The sequence below is a fragment of the Lissotriton vulgaris genome, chromosome 2_1, assembly GCF_964263255.1.
Source record: "Lissotriton vulgaris chromosome 2_1, aLisVul1.2, whole genome shotgun sequence".
Classification (NCBI taxonomy): domain Eukaryota; kingdom Metazoa; phylum Chordata; class Amphibia; order Caudata; family Salamandridae; genus Lissotriton; species Lissotriton vulgaris.
Window position 1 is genome coordinate 254928314 of NC_141687.1, and position 22642 is coordinate 254950955.

The 22642-nt window shown below is 46.2% G+C and overlaps 1 protein-coding gene across 8 annotated transcripts in view; it reads left to right on the forward strand.

Moving 5' to 3' along the window:
- SYNRG (synergin gamma) overlaps positions 1-22642 on the forward strand; it is a 515412-nt gene that overhangs the window by 100884 nt on the left and 391886 nt on the right. For all 8 annotated transcript variants that reach the window (XM_086954875.1, XM_086954876.1, XM_086954879.1 and 5 more), the window contains one exon: positions 632-743. In XM_086954875.1, the coding sequence (XP_086811001.1) occupies positions 632-743 (112 nt within the window). The remainder of the gene's footprint in view (positions 1-631; positions 744-22642) is intronic.

Here is a 22642-nt window from a genome sequence, read left to right on the forward strand (position 1 = left end):
ACACCCCTCCTAATCTTACTAATTAGATATGTCCACATATGAATTATGCTGCACCCTGCCTTTGGGTTGTAAGGCCTGCTGTAGGGGTGACTTATCTATACCACATGTAGTGTTTTGCAGGCAGGGTACACGGGGTTATGTGCCATGTCAACTCTTCATTTTTCTCTGCACCAAGACACGCAGGCTGCAATGGCAGTTTGCATGAGCTTGGCGAGGGTCCCTTAGAGTGGCATAATTCACGCTGCAGTACTTGGGGACGCTCTCAGTGCCCTAGGTACCAGGGGTGCTATTTACCAGGAAATTACATGGAGCTTAAAGTGGTACCAATTGTGAAACAAAAGGTTCAGTTTAGGAAAAGAACACTGGTTCTGGTAAGCTGGTCAGCAGGACCACAGCACACTTTCAGTCAAAGTTGCATCCGATACCAGGCAAAAAGTGTGTGTGTGTGTGTGCGGGTGATGTCGGAGGGGGTGGGGGTTGGGGGGGGGGGGGGGGGGGTGGTAGGGGTAACCATGTCAAAAAGGGCACTTTTCTACAATAGCAAAGTGCGACCACTTGAGAACATACTTAGCTTTTCTAGAACTGTGGGTTAAAATTGTTTGTTTTTCAAAGATTTTAATCTCTGTTTCAGACTGGCGAGAAAAGTAGAGATGATGCATTGGAAGCCATTAAAGGTAACCTGGATGGATTCTCTAGAGATGCAAAAATGCATCCTACTCCTGTGGCACATCCAAAAAAGCCAGGTATGATGTTGTATTTCTGAGTACTGCAGCTTTCTTCTAGTGTATGGTCTTTCTTTATGATTGCCGCCTTTTTCCTGACTCTGCAAAATTAGAGCTTCACTATCAGTGTGCCAGTACCAAGGCGAAATTCATTTAGTATGTAGGTTGTATCTTTTAAGGTTATTAAGACTATCTGACAGTGCAACTCCCTAGTTGCAAGGGACCTATTGTGGGCTCATCGAGAGCTCAGTCTACCCACTGCTTAGCATTGGCTGATTTTATTCGCACTCTGAATTGCTTGTTTCTTATTTGATGGTTGTCCCAGCTTGTCATTCTTTTGTTTTTCCTTTCCTAGAGCTCATCTTTTTACCATCTCTCTGATTGGCGGGCTTCCAACTTTCCACTGCTTACTTTATAAAAACGAACTTTTTTCTTTTTGGTCTACCACTGTATGAGTTTTCCAGCTCTCTCCCTTTTGCCTTCTGCACCCCCAAATACCTGCCCGAGCTGCTGTCTCCCTCGTGTGCTGCAAGACCTGTCTTGTTTGCTATTTCTTCTTGTCAAACTCTCCAGTTCTAAGTGTTGCTTTATCTCTCACATGCTTCTCCTCCAACCCTCTGTTACTTGTCCCTCATTTCTGCTCCTCCCTCCTCCGCACCTGCTCCACTTTGCTCCCACCACACTCAATCTAATGTGCTTCCCCACCCGCTCAGTTTAAATTTTTTTATTTTAGAGGTCTCGCGAGCAAACTGCTGCCATCCCCTTTGCCTTAAAGCGCTTCCGCACATCTACAATTTCATATTTATTTATGCATACATGATGACGTGTGCATGCACCAGCAAAATTATGAGTCAAAGTTGCTCCATTGTGTCTCATAATTTATTTATTTACTTTTGGCCATGCTGCACAACATCTTGCCGATGCATTACCAAAAGGAGTTGGCCAAAGCCAATAGGCCCGAAGATCAGGCATATTTGCTTTGCACATTTATTTTTTCACACCACTTTTACTGCGGTTAGCTGTAGTCCAAGGCACTGAAATCGGCATTTATAGAATGTAATGTATGTATGATAGACGAATGAAGATCGCATTGTTTTAGGTTTCTTTCATCAAAAGACTAATTAAATGAATAAAATGCTGTGTCACTGGCATTTTCGTAGTTGACTATCAACCTTGTCAAAACAACTTCCGTAGAAGTACACATTATTCCTATTGCAGCTTCATGTTACAGACTTGGGTTATAATTTGAATTAGTTTCCCATTGTGGGTGTTTGGAGCTGAGTGAGGTTGAAATTTAAAATGTTAATTCATTGTTGAGTGGTTTAGTGTTACCAAGTCTTTGGAACTGTGCAATATCAGTTAAACTTGGAACTGTGCAATCCCAAAATCTCAGTTAAACATCCTGTAGTATCAGTTCTGTAAAGCAGTCAATAGGGATTCAAAATGCAATGTTTATATCAGTTCATCTCATGAAAGAAAAAATTCTATTGGGCATGTATTGTATCATTTGACTTGATGTCTGATTTGTTTCTTTCCACAAGTGAATTCAATATCAATAACCTCGTGGAGATGCTTTATATAGCTTTGTGTTGTCCAGGCTCCCACCCACACCCTTTAGCAGATCACAAGGCTCTGCTAATCTGGGAGCACAACAAAACTGTACTTTAGTGGGGGTTAGTTACATACCAGGCTATGGAGAAGCTGATGATTGGTGGAGCTGAGATTCCAGAAAGGAGCATATAGGTTTTTACTTCTGCTTCAGAGACTAGAGTCCATCGATCCCATGTTCAAAATTCACTCAGCTAATCATATTTGTGTGTCTGTATTGTTTTCCACTCGTTGTAGTTCATGTGCATGAGAAAAAGTTGTCCTTTCTAATGATCTGATAATTGTAACCGATGGAATTTCCCATCCAGGATGCCTTGTGTCTGTGACAACCTGCTTGAAACTTTTCTCGTTAAATCCATGCATGTCTTTTTTTCTGGTTTAGGGAATCCACAGTTATATCCTGTCAAACGCATGCACTGCTAGAGCAATTATACCAAATTGGGGTAAAATATCTATGAAAAGCTGTCCATTCAGCAAAACCTGTGTCCTCTCACCTCACTGACGATCTGTTGCCATTCATTTATGTTGTACACAGAAAACTGTCTTATGATTGGAGATACTCTCCCCATGAAATCTACTCGGCCTCTTATCTTTCACACTTTCTCCCAGTTTGGAGATCCCAATTGTGTCCCATGTCCGAAATACCCTGAGCTTCCCAATTTCCTAAAGATGTATTCCTCTAAAGGGAGGAGGGTGGGGGGTTCGCAAGTGAATCGTGCTTCCCACCCCGTCCGTCTCTCTGATCCTTTCCAGGCTTCTGTAGTCCTCTGAATTGCTGGTAATAACTGCTTTAACCCCCTGCCTTCATAAAGGTAGTGTAAGAATGTGTGGGTATGAAATTGGCATCTTTTTAGTGCATAGGTCGGTGGTCTCCATGTAAGTGACCTCCGTCGTTGATCACTAAGTGTGCCACCCGGTAATATGCCCTTTTGTCTGGAAGAGCTATTCCCCCTAATATACTGATTGCTCTGGAGTGTCTGTAATGCCACTCTTGGGTGTCCTACCGTTTCATTGTAGCGTTAGGACTTCTCCCTCTATTGTGGTGAAGACGTCTTTTGAAGAAGTGTTTTGGAGGATAGAAAGGAGTTTTGGTAATGGTATAATCATATACATGGTGGCCCTCTCTTGAAGCGTTGGGGGCAGTGATCTCCATCTTTCTAAGTCTCAATGGAAGTCCTCAAGTATTCTCCAATATTACGATCAAGGCATATTCGAGGTCACGTATACGCCCAAATATTTGAACCCCTCGCTGTCTATACGGAACTGTGAGGGCAAATAATAGTGGGGTTGGGGGCATCCCTGTCTTGTGCCCCTTTCAGGGGGAAATTCAGTGGAAATCTCTTCATACACTCTCACTCTAGCCACCGGGTCTTTAAAGAGAAGCTCTATACATGCCAAGAACTCTGGACCAAACCTGAATTTCAGTAAGGCATAAGTCAGGAAGGGTCAATGAAAGGCACCAAATGCCTTCTTGGCATCTAAGGACAGGAATAAATTAGGGTCCTCTCTTGATTGCTCTGTCTCCAACCAATTGTAGAACCTGCTGAGATTAAATCTGGTTGATCTCTTTGGCATAAAACATGATTGGCTTTATGGCGGAGTAATGTTTTCACAGCTAGTAACCATGTGGCAACGGGTAGTCCCTGGTTTTTGCTTGCCTATAGCAGCCAATACTTCCACTTGGGTAATTTCTTCTTCTAGGGCCAGTGGGTCATCTGGTGTCAGAGTGGGGATTGTCATTCCATCGAAGTAGGCCCTAATCGGGACCATTTTCTTATGCCAACTAAAATATCAATATTGAAATTTTTAACCCCAGCTTCCTTTTGTTGGTGTTTTTTGAGATTTGGAGATCAGCAAATGGTTGGGCCTTATAAAGGTCAGCTTAGTATCGTGCAAATGCTTTGGCAGTCTTCTGCGCTGTGGTAGAGGAGTCGCCACATTCACTCTGCATAGTGTGTACCCATCAAGCCTCTACCTCCTTTCTGCCCAGCCACGCCAGTAGTCGCCCCGCTTTATCATCTATATAATATAGGCTGCTTTGGGTGGACAGGATCAAGGTTTTCGCCTCTTAGTGTGCCAAAGCCTGAAATTCCCTGCGGACTGTTGAGATGTTGCACATAATAGAGAAATTCCTCCAGTTTTCTCTTTAAAGCTTCTATCACTCACACCTCTTTCTTCTTTTTGTGCGTTATAATGTTTTGAGCCCTGTCTCGTAGTACAGTTTTGTATGCATCCCATAGCGTGACAGCTGATGACACAAATGATTGTTTTTCTTAAAGTATAGTTCCGCATCCACTCTGATTTCTTGAGCAATTGTCTCGCATCTCAATTCCCAGGCATTCAGCCTCCATCTCGTCTTAGATCTACGAGATCGTGCCTCTATCTTGAGCCAGAGAGGCGAGTGGTTTGACAAACCCCAGGCCAGGTAGTCTGTCCTCTCTATCTCCTCTACCTCTCCTACGGGGACTAGATTATAATTCAGTCTGGAGAATACTTTATAGGTACCTGAGAAGTATGAGTATTTATGGTTTCTGGCATGTTGGTGGCCCCAGAGGTCCATGGGTTCCAGGGTTGTCAAACTATGCCAGCTCTTTCTTCATTCACTATTTTTGTAGCATGTTATTGTTATTACAGTGAACTACCAAATTCTGTTTACATTGGAAGCAATCAAAACATGACCATGTCCTGTAGTGTCCTCTAATGAATTATGTTTTTTTTCACCTTAACAAAATGTTCAGTTGTGAGACCAGTGTTTGAATAAACTTCAGCAGGGTTTGTTTAGCATGGCACATTGTTAATGGTGGAGCCTGGAGTAATCACTTGGTGATTGCAATGTTTGTACACCCCACAGCTAGTAATCCAAACCTGGTTAGGTAAACCAGGTTCTTCGGTAAACCCAGGCCTACTCCTAGTAGCTATTGCCCAAAGCAGCTGGGGGATCCTCTGAGAAATGGTTGTAAGGTATTTAGGTGGCACAAGGAAAACCTTAAGGTCAAGCAACCAGTCTATAACATTCTGAAGCCAGTTTAGTGAAAAGAGCTATTTGGAGCTAAAAAAAGTAAATAAAAATGACAAGAAATGGATAAAGAAATATGAATTCCTCAACGTAATGTAAACTAAAACAGATTTTGGAAATCTTGGCGGTATAGAAGCCAATGGCAGTCTATATGCATTACTTAAAGAGGAGAGCAAAAGCCACTCTTGCACCAAAAATGAAACCTAGTTAATATCGCACTGTACTCCCTCCAACAGGCCAGATGGGACAGGGTAGCTGCATTGCAGCCTGATGCTCTCAATTGATTCACTATTCCAGCCAATCTTTTGGAGTGGGTATAAGCAACCGATCTAAGCGGATGACAGATACACTTACTGCCTTGGGGCCACAATCAAAGTTCAGATTTTGTGACCTGGGGGAGGTCGTTCAAATGCTCCTTATCCTCAAATGGGGGGAATAAGGAGGGCAATTTTCCCTCTAATCCCACTAATAACGTGACAGTTTCTTGGGAGCAAGGTCATACACAGTAGTGAGAGGCAGCGCTCAAATACTCACTCCAGCTAAGGTTATAGCACAGGTTTCCATCCTATCAGAACCCAATGGCTAGTGATAGTTAATAGGCTGTTGTCTTATCTTCAGAAGTCCCCACATCAAGCCAGTCTTCTTTTTCAGTACCTCTGGAGCGTTTTTTTTTTTTAAAAGCCTTTTATATAGCGCCTGGGTTCGAGGCATGTGGGCTGCTGAATTCATATCTGTGCATAGATCGCCGCCTTGTGTTGGGTCCGGATGATCGCACATTGTTGTCCTGGAAGAGTCTTCGAAGTATCACGAGATAGGTGGCTCCTCCCCTGGACTACAGTGCGCATGGGTATCAACTCCATCCTCAGATTGTTTTTTTCCGCCATTGGGTTCGGATGTATATTGGTTCACTCTAGTCGGAATCGATATAAAAGTTTCTTAAGGCCAAAAGGCCTTTAAGTTTTCATCGTTATAGTCTTGCTTTCGGTGCCCGATTCTTCCAGCTCAGTTCCGAGCCGGATTTCCAGAAGAGCCGCGTGCTTTTGGACGCTGAAGGCCCAGTCGACGCCAGAGGCCTTATCAAAGAACCATCATGGAACGGAGTTCGTTCAAGAGATTTCCCGTGTGCAACTCCAAGTATCCCCACATCGACGTCCACCCGGTGTGCAACAAGTGTCTGTCGCCGGATCATGATGAAGCCAGCTGCATGGCTTGGTCCAGTTTTCGATCCAAGAAGACTCTTCTGCATCGACGCGCTGCGCGCCAGGAAGCCCAGCAGACTGCACCGGCCATTGTGGACATATTCGATGCCGGGGATGATGAAGGAGCTGACCAGGAGGTTTGGGAGAACCTGTTGAATCCCGCGTCGGAGGTCGACTCCAACTACGACGCGGATGCTGAAATGCTCGAAGCGGAAGAAGTCGTCGACGAGGTAGGAGACGACGATGGGGCCTTTGGGGCCATGGAAGATAGCTCAAGCGAGGATCTAACTCAAACTGACATTGGGGCCGAAACGCTTCAGAAGGCTCAGGTCGAGGGATCGCCACTAGGCCTTACCCAAGATCTTCCAATAAATACTACGGCCCCGCCTTCGGGCTCGGCTTCGGACATTGCTAAGGAGCCGCACCCTGCGTGAAAGCACTGATGCCTCCATCGAAACCAAAAGTGCGTATTGCTTTGGTCGGCTCAAAGTCCTCGGACCTGTCGGCACCGACGAAGCAGAAGGATATTATCGACCCAAAGAAACCGCTCAAGGGCGTCGAGATGAAGTCTAGCACGCCGAAGACAAAGGTCAAGGCAGTCGAGCCAAACAAATCGGCGCCGACAAAGGGCTCGGTGATCCGAAGATTCTCGAGCCTCCGCGTCGACAAGACACGGCCAAGAGCGGACCGACCCACGAGTCCACATCTGGTGGTGCCTCGAAGGATTCCGTCGAGTCGACGCAGCCGTCCGCCTCATTCTCCAAGCAAGTGGCAGACTCCTTAAAGCGCATCAAGGACAAGGCCTCAAGTGTCGGGCCTAAAGATCCTCCACCTTCGAAGCCTGTCAATAAACCTCAGAAGACGTCGACACCCATTCACTTCACGCTGCCGCCGAAAGTGGCGCCGAAGGCTTTTGCCCATAAAATAGCCACCAACGTGCCCGAGAAGGTGTCCTCGGTGCCGAAGTCTACAACAGTGGTCCCGGCCTTGAAGCATCGATAATCCTCGTTGGAAGAGCAACAGGAGCAGTTTATCAATGCCGAAACAGGCAGACTTTCCCTTTATAAGCAGAAAATCGCCCCGGAACAGCCAATGGAGTCCTATAAAATTCCACTGAAGAAGAAAAAGGACTCTACTTCGACACCTGTTCTTGTGAAACCGGTTTCTCCACGTGGCCATGATGTCTCACCCACTTATGCAGATGTGGACACTGGGGAAGGTGATGAGGATGAATACAGCTATCCTGTATACACTGAGCCAGATGATACCAATGAACCCTGGGCAGCTGCTGCTGACCCAGGTGATCCTCACTCTGCCCCAGACACTCCAATGTATGCTGTAAAAATGTCACCTACTGAGGATTCAGCTGTGTTTAATGCCCTCATTGTAAAGGCAGCTAAGAATCACGACGTCCAGCTCCATGCTGACCCCATTGAAGTGGACTTTCTTTTTGACACCTTTTCCGTCTCAGAGAGGACTGTCAAGACTCTGCCTATGTTGAAGGGTGTCTTGAAGCATGCTGGGGAAATCTTTAAGGAGCCTAGGAGAGCCAGGGTGATAAACCCCAGAATTGAGAAGAAATACAAACCGGCGCCTGGAGACCCTACTTACATCAAGGGACAGTTGCCATTGGACTCTCTTGTTGTTTCTAATGCCCGGAAGAGGGCTAATTCACAAACGACGGGTGATGCTCCTCCCCCAGATAAGGAATCTAAGGTGTTTGAGGCATCAGGGAAAAGGGTGGCAGCTTAAGCGGCCAATATCTGGCGCATTTCAAACACACAGGCACTTCTAGCCAGGTATGACAGGGCACATTACGACACACTTGAGACCCTGTTACAGCACTTGCCAGATGAATACAAAGAGGCAGCTGAGATGCTCATCCAAGAAGGGAAGCTCATATCAAATGCTTCTATTAAATGTTCACTAGACGCGGCTGACACCGCAGCTAGAGCTATTAACACTAGTGTCATGCTGAGACGACATGCCTGGCTCAGAATCTCTGGGTTCAAGCCAGAAATACAGACCACTATTCTCAATCAGACAGTAAACCCTGATCATCTATTTGGCCCAGAGGTGGACACCACCTTGGAGAAAATCAAAAAGGACACTGAAACTACTAAGTCCATGGGGGCTCTACAGTCCCAGCAGTTCCGTGGTGGTTCTTTTCGTCGCTCAAGCACTAGAGGTGTTTCCAGAGGACAGCTCTCCCAAACCACACAGTACTATTAAGGCGGCACGCAGACCACATACACCGAACAGAGTCGAGGTGGATATCGTGGAAACCGCGCCAAAGGCAGAGGTCGTGGAAACAACAACTCCAGATCCTCCGCCACTAACAAACAGTGACGCCTTGTCACTGCCCCCCGGCCCCGCAACACCTGTCGGGGGGGAGAGTTCAACAGTTGTCGCCAGTCTGGAAGTCCATCACCACAGACAGGTGGGTCACACAGCTTATACAGTACGGTTATTGTCTGGAGTTAATACCCACTCCACCCAACATACCCCAAAATACCGTCCTATGTCCGCCGAGCATTTACACTTATTGCAACAGGAGCTCCTCATCATGCTGCAAAAAGGGGCAATCGAGCTCGTGCCTGTGGAAGAAAGAGGCACAGGAGTTTACTCACTGTACTTATTGATACCAAAAAAGACGGGTCCCTCAGACCCATACTGGACCTCAGACCCCTCAATCAGTACATTCTATCGGAGAACTTTCACATGCTGACCCTGCAGCAAGTCCTACCGTTGCTCAGTCAGGGGGATTTTCTCGCAACTTTAGACCTAAAGGATGGACATTTTCACATTCCACTGCACCCGTCACACAAAAAATACCTCCGGTTCACCATCCAAAACTAACATTACCAGTTCAAGGTTCTACCTTTTCGGGGTCACCACGGCACCCAGGGTGTTTACAAAGTGCCTGGCGACGGTGGCGGCACACCTGAGGAGACAAAACATTCACGTCTACCCTTATCTGGACGACTGGCTCATCCAGGCAAAGTCAGCCCAGCAGTGTGCCGCCCACATGTCCCACACCATTCACCTTCTTCACGATCTGGGATTCTCATTGAATTACCCAAAGTCCCACCGCTACCCGCCCACATACGGCAGTATCTGGGTGCGACGATAAACACTCTGGCAGCCACAGCACAGCCAAATTCAGTGAGGGTCAGCAGCATTCAATCGCTGATGAAAAAATTCAGACCTCGACACTCGCTTCCAGCGCGAGTGTTCATGCAGTTGATACTCATGATGGCCTCCTGCATCTCCATAGTCCCGCACGCAAGACTACATATGCGTCCGCTTCAGGAGTGCTTAACACGTCAGTGGACTCAGGCTCACGGACAGTTGAAAGACCTAGTGTTGGTGACTGGTCGAGCATACAACTCTCTGCATTGGTGGAATCCACAAAACCTTTGCAAGGGACGACCGTTCCAAGAGCCTGTGCCACAGATCATTCTGACAACGGACGCTTCTCTCCAGGGTTGGGGAGCTCATGTACTCCACTACACTGTGCAGGGACTATGGACACCACAGCAAAGGAAGATGCACATCAATGTTCTAGAACTGATGGCTATCTTCATGGCAATGAAAGCTTTCAAAGTACATCTGTGCAACAATGTTGTGTTGATTCGGACGGACAACATGACGGCCATGTACTACATTCAGAAACCGGGAGGAACACACTCTCCACAGTTGTCTCATCTGGCTCAGAGCATGTGGAAGCGGGCCATTCAGAGAAACATCTTCCTCATGGCAGAACACCTCCCAGGCAAGGACAATCAGATGGCGGACCTGCTCAGCAGGTGCAGCCACCAGATGCACAAGTGGGAGATACATCCATCAGTACTCCACCCGTACTTTCTAAGGTGGGGTCATCCAGAGATAGACCTGTTCGCCACAAAGGAAAACGCAAAATGCCCAAGCTTTGCTGTCAGGTTCCCACACCCACAGTCGCAGGGCAATGCGATATGGATGAACTGGTCCGGCAAATTTGCGTACGCTTTTCCCCCAGCACCTCTAATACCGCTGGTGGCACGCAAGCTGAAGCAGCACTCGATTACTCTCATCCTGGTTGCTCCTACGTGGGCTCGCCAACCATGGAACACCTCGTTTCTGGAACTGTCCGTGGTACCGCATCAAAGGCTGCGCCTCACGCCCAGGCTTTTGACGCAGAGCCATGGCGACATTCAGCATCCAGATCTGCAACAGCTCAACCTGGCGATCTGGCTCCTGAGGTCTTAGAGTTTGGCTACCTTAACTTACCTCCTGACAGTATGGACATAATCCGGGAGGCAAGAAAGCCCTCCACCAGAGCATGCTATGCGGCGAAATGGATGCGGTTTGTCATTTATTGTGCAGACCACAACATTAACCCGCTGGATGCATCTATTCAGAACATCATTTGTTATCTCTTACATCTGTACAAATGTAATCTGGCCTATGCTTTCATTTGTATACATCTATCCGCAATGGCTGCTTATCTCCAAAACAGACAGCACCTCTCACTTTTCAGGGTGCCTGCCATTAAAGCCTTTCTGGAAGGACTCAAAAGAGTCATTCCTCCGCGGACGCCACCAGCTCCCGAGTGGAACCTAAATGTGGTCCTCACCAGACTGATTGGTCCCCCTTTCGAACCACTGCATTCCTGTAAGATTCAGTTCTTGACATGGAAAGTGGCTTTCCTTTATAGCGATTACGTCGCTACGACGAGTTAGTGAACTCCAGGCACTAACTATCCAAGAGCCATTTATTCAAATTCATTCCAACAGGGTGGTGCTTCGCACTAACCCTAAATTCCTTCCTAAGGTAGTTTCTCAGTTCCATATCAACCAGACTATAGAACTACCTGTGTTCTTCCAAAATCCAGAGTCACTTGCGGATAGGATGGTCCACACACTTAACGTCAAGAGGGCCCTCATGTACTACATTGATAGGACCAAAGATTTTTGGAAGACTAAACAACTATTTGTTGCCTTTGCGCCACAACACAAAGGCAACCCCATTTCCAAGGCTGGTATAGCCAGGTAGATCGTTAAATGTGTTCAGATCTGCTATCAGAAAGCCAAGTGCACTCTCACCATTCCACCGCGGGCCCACTCCACCCGAAAGTTGGGGGCCTCCATGGCTTTCCTTGGAAATATTCCTTTGGAAGACATATGTAGAGCAGCCACATGGTCTACCACACACACATTTACAAAACATTACTGTGTTGATGTGCACTCCAAACAGCAGGCAGCTGTAGGGCAGGCTGTTCTAAAAACACTTTTCCAAACTGCTGTAGCTGGCACAGGCGGCCGCCGTCAATGGAGGGACTGCTATGTATTCTATGCACAGATATGAATTCAGCAGCCCACATGCCTCGAACCGAATATGCTACTTACCAGTATGCATCTGTTCTTGGCATGTAGGGCTGCTGACATTCATATCGCCCGCCCTCCTCCCCGGCGCCTGTAGCGGCTGCAGCATTCACACATACTTCTAGCATGGTCATCATTCACATAGTTTCACTCCATCTTGGCCACAATGGCTAAAAACAATCTGAGGATGGAGTCGATGCCCATGCGCACTGTAGTCCAGGGGAGGAGCCACCAATCTCATGATACTAAGAAGACTCTTCCAGGACAACAATGTGCGATCATCCGGACCCAACACTAGGCGGCGATCTATGCACAGATATGAATGTCAGCAGCCCTACATGCCAAGAACAGATGCTTACTGGTAAGTAGCATATTCGTTACACTAGAAAACAGTGTGTCCCCGCGCTTTATGAACATGGACTGGACTGATACTGGGAAAATAGGGGGAGAAAACTGATGGGGGGCGAAAAAAAGAGGCTCATATTTTCGGGAACAGATATGTTTTTAGTTTTTGGCGGAATTTTTTTTCTGATGGTTCCATTCTGAGTTCAGTGGGTAGTGAGTTCCATTGTTTGCTGGCCAAGTATTTAAAAGATCTACTGCCCATACGTGCCCGGTAAATTCTGGGCACTTGAAAGAGCATACAGCCTTGGGATCTTAAGAGTCGTTTGGGTTGATACTTGGTCAGGAGTTTTTGGAGGTATATTGGTCCTTTTTCTTGGGCAATGCGGTGAGTCATGCACATTGTTTTAAATGTAATGCGCTCACGTATGGGTTACCAGTGAAGGGTGGCTAAGGCACGTTTCCCTGATGACCTTCTAGATAGGTTACGTGCCAGTCGGGCAGCTGCGTTTTGAACGCGCTGAAGACCTTTTTTGCTCAAGCCCATATACAGTGAGTTGCTGTAATCAAGATGGGGTGTTACTAGAGCATGGATCAGAGTTTTCCTATTAGTTGCATAGAGGGAGTCCAGGGTTTTGCGTAGAGTCTTAAGGATTCCGTAACATTTGCCTGCAATCCCTCTAGTGTGGTGTTCAAGGGACAGAGTAGAGTCTTATCTGACCCCTAGGTTTTTCACCTGCTCGGAGGGCTTTGGTATGGCGCCAAGTTCAGATGGCCACCATGCAGACGACCAGATGGACGGGGTCTTCCCCAACACAAGAAGCTCAGTTTTATTTGCATTAAGGCATAGACAGTTGGTATTCATCCATCTGACTAGGTCGCTGAGGCATGACGAGAAATTAGCTGAGGCTTCCTTGGGCTGTCGAGATAGTGTCACCACTAGCTGAGTGTCATACGCGGATGACACTATCTCGACCCCATATGCCTCAACTATCTTAGCCAGGGGTGCCATGTACAAGTTGAATAGTGTAGGGCTCAAAATTGAGCCCTGCGGCACCCCATGTCTGAGTGCTCGAACTTCCGATTTGAAAGGAGGGCAATTGACTTGGAATTGCCTATTAGCCAGGAATGCGCGCATCCATTCGTGAGCCAGGCCATCAATTCCAGCCTCGTTAAGGCGTGAGAGTAGTATGGGATGGGAGACGGTGTCAAATGCCGCGCTCAGATCTAATAGAAGGAGCGCAGCTGTCATCCCCTGATCTACTCTGCCTCTTAATAGCTCCGTGGAAAAGAGAAGAGCTGATTCAGTAGAATGGTATGTTCTGAATCCTAACTGCGAGGGGTGGAGATGGTGGCCTTCTTCTAAGTGCTTTATCAGTTGGGCATTGACTATCTTTTCCACCACCTTAGCGCAGAATGGTAGGAGCGATATAGGACGATAGTTGTCCAGTTGGGTTATACTGAGATTGGCCTTTTTCCTGATAGGGAAACCTGCGCTGTTTTCCAGTCTTGTGGTACGTGGCTCGTCTGGAAGGATAATTTAGCCATATGGCTTATATGGTTTACCAGTAGTTCAGTCTGGTTTTTGAAGATCTTGGGGCGAGCTACGTCTTTGGGGGAGCCTGATTGTATGCTACGGATGATTCTCAGCACCTCCGTGTTATCTGGCACAGAAAATTGATTTAGATAACAGGTGTTATTTGGTTCAGCATTAGTAGCATGGTTAGTAGTTGTGCCATCCATGACCTTCGGAAAAGTTTTGTAGATATTCTCTACTTTTAGGACGAAGCAGTCCGCTATCGCTTCACAAGTTGCTGTAGAGTGAATATCTAGGGCTATAGTCCTATCGGCTGAAGTGAGTTCTTTGTAGATGACAAAGAGTTCTTTGGTAGAATTATCGGCTGATTCAATTCTTTTGCTAAAAAAGTTTCTTTTGGCTATTCTAATCTTTTTATGATAATTTTTTTATATTGATTTTGTATTCAAGTTTGCCTGTTTCATCATATTTATTACGCCAGATGCGCTCTAGCTTTTTGCATTTTGATTTGATAGCTTTTAAGTCCGCATCAAACCATTGTGCCGATTTAAGACATCTTACAGGTGTCTTAGTTGTCCAAGGTGCAGTTGCATCTAGCGCTCTTGTTAGCCAATTCTCGTAGTCTGTCAAGGCCTCCTCGATATTTTCTTTCAGAGTGGGGCAGCCAGCCTTAAGGGCTAGTTCTAGATCAATTTGTTTAAGTTTCCCCCATTGTCTGCGCTTAGATGTTGTCTGCTTGGTTTGTTGGGGGTGTTTATGTTGTCCTGGGAATGTGAATTTAATCAGGAAGTGGTCTGACCATAGTACCTGGATAGGAGTTTGGACCACCAATCCCTCCCAATTCGCAAAGATCTGGTCAAGAAGGTGACCCGCCTTGTGGGTAGGTTTTAGGAATTGTAATTTAAGTTTAAACATTTCTAAAGATGTAAGTAATCCTTGTGCATCTTTATTATTTTCGTCTTCAAGATGGAGGTTTAAGTCTCCTAGGATAAGGAGTTTGTTGTAACGTAGAGCAGACTGGGTGATGACCTCTGTCAGACTTTCTATAAAATTTATGGCCCCTCCTGGTGGGCGGTAGATTAGGTAGCCATTAAAAGTTATATTAGGCCTGTATTTAATCGCGAAGAAAGCGGCTTCGCTGTCTTTGATCGTAACCATTTCCAGGGTGCATATCAATTCGAGTTTATGGATAATAGCAATACCCCCTCCCCTTTGTTTATCTCGGTTGATTTTTAGTATGCCTTAGTTTTCGGGTAGGGCCTCTAGAATATCTGGGGTGGACTCCTCATCTAGCCACGTCTCAGTCAAAAAAAGAACTTCTGGTTGTTCTGTTAATAAATCGAATATTTCAAATTTGTGTTTTCTTTGCGAACGACAGTTGATCTGAAACAATGTCGGAGAGTTTGTCTTGTGTTCGTAATCATTGTTGTTCTTAGGATTTTGAGAACAGGTCCTACAGCTTAAGGGCATCATTTCAGCCTTCCATGAGTGTTTGCATGTTTTCCTAATAGGTGGGCAAAGGCTTTCTAGCTGTTCTTTAGAATATGTGATCATTCTTGGGGAGTCTAGAGGAATTCGGGCAGGGGTTTGTGCCCCTGTTCCCGGTCGGCCACGGACGGGCACAGACGGGCTAGCCTCTGGCGCGCCATCGGCGCGCCCGCTGCGCGTACGGGAAGGGGTGTTCATTTTATAGTGTCTAGGCCCAAATCGCCCAGACACTAGAGTGCTGTCCTCGTCCTCTCCCAAGATGGCGCCCGAAGTCTGCGCCTGGAGGGAATGAGGGCGAAAATCAAGAAGAGCCCGAAATCGGCTTCCTGAGGTTTCAGGGGACTCTGGAGGTAAGATGCGGCAAGATGTGGCAGTGGGGGGTGATTAAAACAGCACAAAGCAATTCGAAATAGTTCTGGAAATATCAGCGCTAAATAAACAAATACAGTAATACATTTTAAAAATGAGAGCCCTAAACTCCCGGCCTCTGCCTCAGGAGTCCTTGTTCAAAGTAATGGACAGATTGTGGTATGCTCTTTTATAGAGTGTAGGCCCAAATCGCCAAGACACTAGAGCGCTGTCCTTGTCCTCTTCCCAAGATGGCGCCCGAAGTCTGCGCCTGGAGGGAATGAGGGCGAAAATCAACAGGAGCCCAAAATCGGCTTCCTGAGGTTTCAGGGGGACTCTGGAGGTAAGATGCGGCAAGATGTGGCAGTGGGGGGTGATTAAAACAGCACAAAGCAATTCGAAATAGTTATGGAAATATCGCCACTAAATAAACAAATACAGTAATAAATTTTAAAAATGAGAGCCCTAAACTCCCGGCCTCTGCCTCAGGAGTCCTTGTTCAAATGTTACTGGAAATATAACTGAGAATGCCCAGCTCTGGGGGAAGGGGGTTCAAAATGGCCAGGACCCATGCCTCTTTATGGAACGGTCTGTCTCCTTTTAGGGAATTTCCTAGTAAATTGAGGAATTTTTCATAGTAAACCAGTCCAGTCTAGTTGTGAGCTCAGCTTGCATCGGTGGGAACAGGAGCCAACTTGGCTTGGACCAGACCATCATCAAAGAAAAACCTCCCTGCAGAGCCCTATTTACTATAAGAATGTTCCTGTCTGCCCCTTTTTGTTCTCCATCTGTTGTCCATGACAATTCCATCCTTTTAGATTCGGAGAGGACTACGGTGATGCGCACCTAATCAGCAGACTGGGAAACTATGCAGGAATGTGAATTTGGCTGAACCTGGGTACCAGATAAAATGTTGGCTTATGTATGTGAGGAACTATGAACAGAACAAGCATGCCTTCCTTACTTTTCTTGTAGGTGTCAAAGTCACATGCCTGCAAGTTGACACCCTCCACAACCTGATATAAATATATCAAGTAAACATCACAAGAGCATGAAAATTCCAAACACTGCTATAGAAGAACTGCTAGTCACCACTGCCTAATCCAAGTTAAGACTATACATCCTGCATCTGTGGTATTGATCTTCAGGGGTCAGTTTAAGCACTCCTCTCTGTGCTCAATGCCCAAATAGCAGCTATCAATGTACTTTCCTGCTTGCAAAAAATATAAATATAACAGTTACAAAAAAACTATCTGTGATATTTAAGACATTTGGATTGCTATACATTAGACTCTATTTCTGGTTTTAAATCACTTTCAGCTTTGATATTCCAAAGGAAATGCTATCTCTACATCACCGTAACATCCAGTGACCAAGTATTATGGAAACCTGCACACTTCACATCAGAGAACAGGAAAGTCTGCTTCAGAACCCTCTATTCTGCTTCTGAAGCTCAAACATACCTTTAGAAGCCTACATCAGCTTCACCGACGGACAGCTCGGCGATGGCATCCATGACGACTTAGAAAATCTTCTCCCGATGTGATTTTGGTCACGTTAACGTCGCCTGCAATAACCACTGTCACTGTTTCGTTACCGTCTATGTCCTCATCACGGGTCAGGCTCCATTATCATCGACGCAGATTGTCTCTTCAAAATCGTCGTCATCGAAGAGCCATTCCTCGACAACAGTACATTTGTTGGCGGCGCACCTCTCGTTGTCTACCTCATCGGCGGTCATTTTGTCTTCTTCATCGTCGATTACCATGTCGACGGGACGACCCTCGTCGACGGCAGAGGTAACTTTGATTGTATCGACGACGGTAGCCACTTTGCCCGCATCGACAATTCTCATCACCGACGATACATCGTCGACGACGGTGATTACGTTGACGAATCAAGATTTGGCTGTGAAGCAGCCCCTGACGACGATAGAAAGAAAAACCTAGGATAAAGCAAAACCATTAACACCAGAGTTAACTTTGCCTAGTCGGGTGCAATCACTCTTAACCTCTCACCTTTTGGAAGAAGATGACCAGAAAGAGGGATCTGAGGATGATAGCCTTTTTGGGGCATCACTAAGCCCATCAGAACTTAATGGTAATTACCCGGAGGATTCTGATGAGGAGGATTATTATGACCAACAATACTACTATTCGCATCAACGACCGCCGCAACAAGATGTGATGTGCCTTCCTTCTAATCTAGTGACGGATTTGCAATTCATGTTAGCAGACCATAAGAGGAGATTGCCTCCAGATTCCCCTCTCCAACAGGCTCCTCCTCTGGAAGTACAAATTCGCTCCCCTATTCCACAACAGGGGTCTCCAATTATTTTTCCATCTCCTCATGTACTTCTGTGCAACAGTTGTCATTCTCTGAAGAGGAAGTAGAGAGGGAAGAAAGTGAAATTCATCAGGATCAGTGGGGCTCTTGCATTAGTCCCCCACCAGCATTTCTATCTCCACCCCAAACGGATTCGCCTCCGAAGATATAGGATGTCTACATAATCTCCTGGAGAGAGCTGCCAGTGTTTTGAACTACCAATGCCTGTGCATCAACAGGACTGCTTCCTTTACGACTTCAAAGAACTTTCCAGGAAATCGGTAAGGTCTATGCCAATAATAGACTATATTTGGAAAGGGAGCCGAAGAATAATGCAGAATCCAGCATCTGTTTCACCTGTGTTGTTAAGACTTGACAAAGTCAAAGCTCCTGATAAAGCTCCTGCTTGCCTAATAGGTCTTCCAAAACCAGATATGGTGATCTTGAAGGCAGCACAGTGACGATCTAAGAATCCATCAGCCCCCTGACAGCGCCACCCGACATGGAGGGTAGAAGGCTCGATAACATTGGGTAACGTTTTTCGACAATGTAAGCCTTAACAGTCCGAGCTTCCAATTCCCTAGCTTAATTGGGCCGTTAAAATAGGCAAATCTGGTCGGATGTGGCAGCCTTTGTTTGGATAGAATTCCACTAGAGAGGAGTAAGTGAAAAAAATTCTTCTAGGAGGCGAGCGGTCCACCTCTGAAATAATAGACTGCCCTATAGATATTGCGTCCACCGGTTTCCACCAGCGAGCTGGAGCGGCTGTCCTGAGACGTCAAGGATGGCTTAAAGCTACCTCATTCAGGCCTAAGGTGCAAACAAAAATTTTAGATTTACCTTATAACGGAGAAGAGTTATTTGGCAGCCACATCGATGAAGCTTTACAAGCGATTAAAGAAGACACAGAGCTAAGTCTTTAGGTACTTTGCAGTACAAGAAAATGCTTTTTCGTGGTGCCCGAGGAAAGGGTCACCAATCCTACAGAGGAGGCTACCAACAGTTTCGCTACTCTGCCTATTCTTCCTTCACTCAGCAATCCAGGCCTCAATTTTTCTTACCACCAGCGGCGGCTTACATGTCCTCCTTCAGAGGTAAATCAGGATGCCAGGGCAAGTATACCAATTGCCACCAATGACTTCTCCCACCTGTCGGTCTTCACTCTGCCCATTCCACCCACGGTGGGAGGCAAAATATACTTTTATTTTCCTCATTGAAAGGAAATATCGGTTCAATGCGTTCTACATCAGATTCAATTCAGCCAATCTCTAGAATTTATAAAGATTCCTCCACTAACTCCTCCTCTGCCTCGTTTTAAAAAACACATCTTTTAAAAATTGAGGTTACCCCTATGTTGCAGAAAGGAGTTATAGAAAGAGCCCCCCTCAATCAAGAGGAAGATGTTTCTACTCCTGTTTCTTCTTGATTCAGAAGAAGTCAAAGAAGTGGAGACCGATTTTGGATTTAAGGAACCTGAACCAATTCCTCAAAACAATCATTCTTTATGATCTCTATTCAGGATGTGTTACACCTCCTCAGCGGAAACCATTACATGTTGTCTCTGGAACTCCAGTATACATATTTTCATATACGCATTGTGACAGGGAGAGAGACAGAGGTCGAACAACCCATTCCCTGGCATATTCTCAGCTCACCTGAATGTTCTCCTTCTACCCTGCAGCCCAACGCTACTGAAGAAGCTCAGAGCCAACAGGAAATCTGAGGAAATCCGAGCCAACAGGAAATCTGAGGAAATCTGGTGGCAGAAGCAAGGACGCTTATCACGTGACACCCTTGCGACCAATCACCGAGAAGGGAGGACTTTTTAAACCCAGAGAATAGGAGGAAGTTTGGCTGCTGGAGAGAAACCTGGTCGGAGAATCCTGTGGAGAAGACGGAACCGAGGTAGAGGACATCTGTAAGAGACGAGGGGATCAGCCCAGACCCACGTACTTCCTTAGCATCAGTTTGGAGGTCGAAAAAATCCCTGAGGCTTTAGTCATTCCTCGACGAGGCGCCTCCATCGACCTGGAGAAAGAGGGCGAGACATCACTGAGCCGACTGGGAATTGGAGATCCGGGTTTACGGACAGTCTGCAGCGACGAGGTAAACTCAACACTACACTGCGGATTACCACGACAGGCGCACCGCCCGCCACATTTCTGGAGAAACGTGGCTAAGCCAGGTACGGGCCATATCCCTGGTAGGAGAGAGGGAGGCAATCTGGGTCTGAAAAAGAACTCTGCTCTCGCGTCTTAATTCACTTGACTCACCCCCTCTTCACCCCTACAGTCACTTATTTTCTAACTTGACTCCTAGACTTTAGTCAGTCACTTCTCTTTCTGTCTCTCCGGGATTAATGCTTGGCACTTTGACTCCTAACGCACCGCGTGAAAACATTTCTTTTCAATCATACAACAGGGTGTTACCCAGGTGGTTGTTCTAGGGACATGGTGTGGTGCATACACCCTTATCAGGTCTAAGTTTTGTTTTGTGTCGCATGGGCACGGGTGATTTGAATCACTAGAAGCCCGATGTTTATTTTCCATAAATAAAAGAGGAAAACAAGTTTCCTTACCTGGCATCTTCTATCTTTTATCCAAGGGGTATCCTGGAAGACATCGTGGACTCCCTCGCTGGACCGGAAAAACAAAAGAGAAAAAGAAGACTAACTACAAACAGAGAATTTGACTCATAAAAGAGAATAATTAGACATTCTGTTATTTTGTTATTTCAAGCCCCCAAACAAAAAAACCCTAATTGCTGAGAGACAATAAAAACAATCGATTTCAAAAGTAGTTATTTTTTTTCAAGTAAAGGTTCTGCAACGGTTACACTCATATACCGAAAATACAAGAAGTTTCTCAGATTCATAGTGGCCTGCAGGCGCTATCAGTTTCACGTACTACCTTTTAGACTAAAGTCTGCTCTTAGCATTTTCACAAAGTGTCTAGTGCCAGTTGCAGCATATCTGAGGCAACATCATCAAATTTTTCCTTACCTCGACGACTGGCTTATCAAGGCCCCCACTTACAAAGCAGCAAGGCCGTCTACCAAAGCCTGTCTGCAACTTTTTAAGATATTAGGCCTCACTTTAAATGCGGAAAAGTCGATTCTGCAACCCTCCAGTCAGCTAGTTTTTCTAGGTGCCATCCCGTCCAAAACCAGGCATATCCCACATTGGAAAGGCAACAGAGGCTAATATCTTTGGAGAAGCGTGTACAAAAAAGGTTTCTTTCCGTAGGCCTATACAAATCTCTCCTAGGTGTGATGTCCTCCTGTATTCCCCTCATACCTCATTGTCGTCTCCAGTTGTGTCCTCTTCAAGATGCGTTAAATGAACAGTGGGTTCAGATAGAGGGCACATTCGACGATCTAATCCGAATTACCCTTCACATGATCGCATAACTAGATTGGTGAACACAACCTCACCAGTTATCGCAAGGTTTGCCTTTCCTGTCTCATGCGGCTCTTCTCGTGATCATAACTGATTCTTACAAGACCTGCATGTCAGCGGAAAATGCCGGCCGCCCTCATCGAGATCTGCATATCAGCCTTCTCGAACTGAGAGCAGTTTTCTGGCACTCCAAGCTTTCCTGCAGAGAATATAACATGCTTTGGTGCTTGTCAGAACAGACCTTACCAGGACAATGCACCACCTGAACAAACAAGGAGGAACGAGATCTCTCCTGCTCTTTCAGGAAGCTCAACTTATCTGGCGCTGGGCGATTCAGCACAAAGTGTCAATAAAAGCGGAGTATTTTGCTGGAAGGCAGAACATCATAGCGGACACGTTGAGCAGACTGAAAACGACTTGCCACAAGTGGGAGTTAAATCAGCACACCCACGACAAATTTTCTTCAAGTGGGGCAAGCCGAACATAGACCTTTTCGCAACACCAGACCACGTGAAATGCCGGTACTTCTCAAGTTGGCGTCACCATCCGGGTTCTTGGGGGGAATGCCTTTTCAGTAGCTTGGTCCGGCATATTTGCTTACGCTTTTCCACCCATTCCTCTCCTTCCAAGAGTACTAAAAAGTTAAAGACCGAACCTTGCAAGGTCATACTAATAGCCCAGCTTGGCCTCGCCAGCATTGGTACACAGAACTTCACATTCTCAGTGCAACCTCTGATCCATTTCCATACCTATTGACTATGAACCAGGGACAAGTATGTCATCCAAATCCCAGTTCTCCGAAATTATCAGCCTGGCTCTTGAGTCACAAGAATTTCAGCCTTTAAGGATCCCACAGCAATGTAGACATGTGCTTGCTAGGGCACGAGCAGATAGCACTAACAAGAGTTATACACTCAAATGGAAGAGATTCTGCATCTAAAGTTCATCCTCTCCATTCATCTCCAGGGGAAATTTTACATTGTCTCCTATTTTTGGCTTGCTCCGGCTTGGCCCACTCATCAATTAAAGTTAATTTAGCTGCCATTTCCAGTTTCCGGAGATCGGAAAATGTTCCACCTTTATGGTCCAACAGGCTGGTCAAACAGTTCTTCCATGGTCTGTTCAGAATGTTTCCTCCAGTTTGAGTTCCTCCTCTTAAATGGCAGCTGAATGCGGTGCTGGCCCAATTAATGGAACGCCTGTTTGAACCTATACCCAGAGCGGATATAAAGTTCTTATCCTGGAAGGTCGCTCTCCTACTGGCTCTTACTTCAGCAAGAAGGGTTAGTGAACTCCA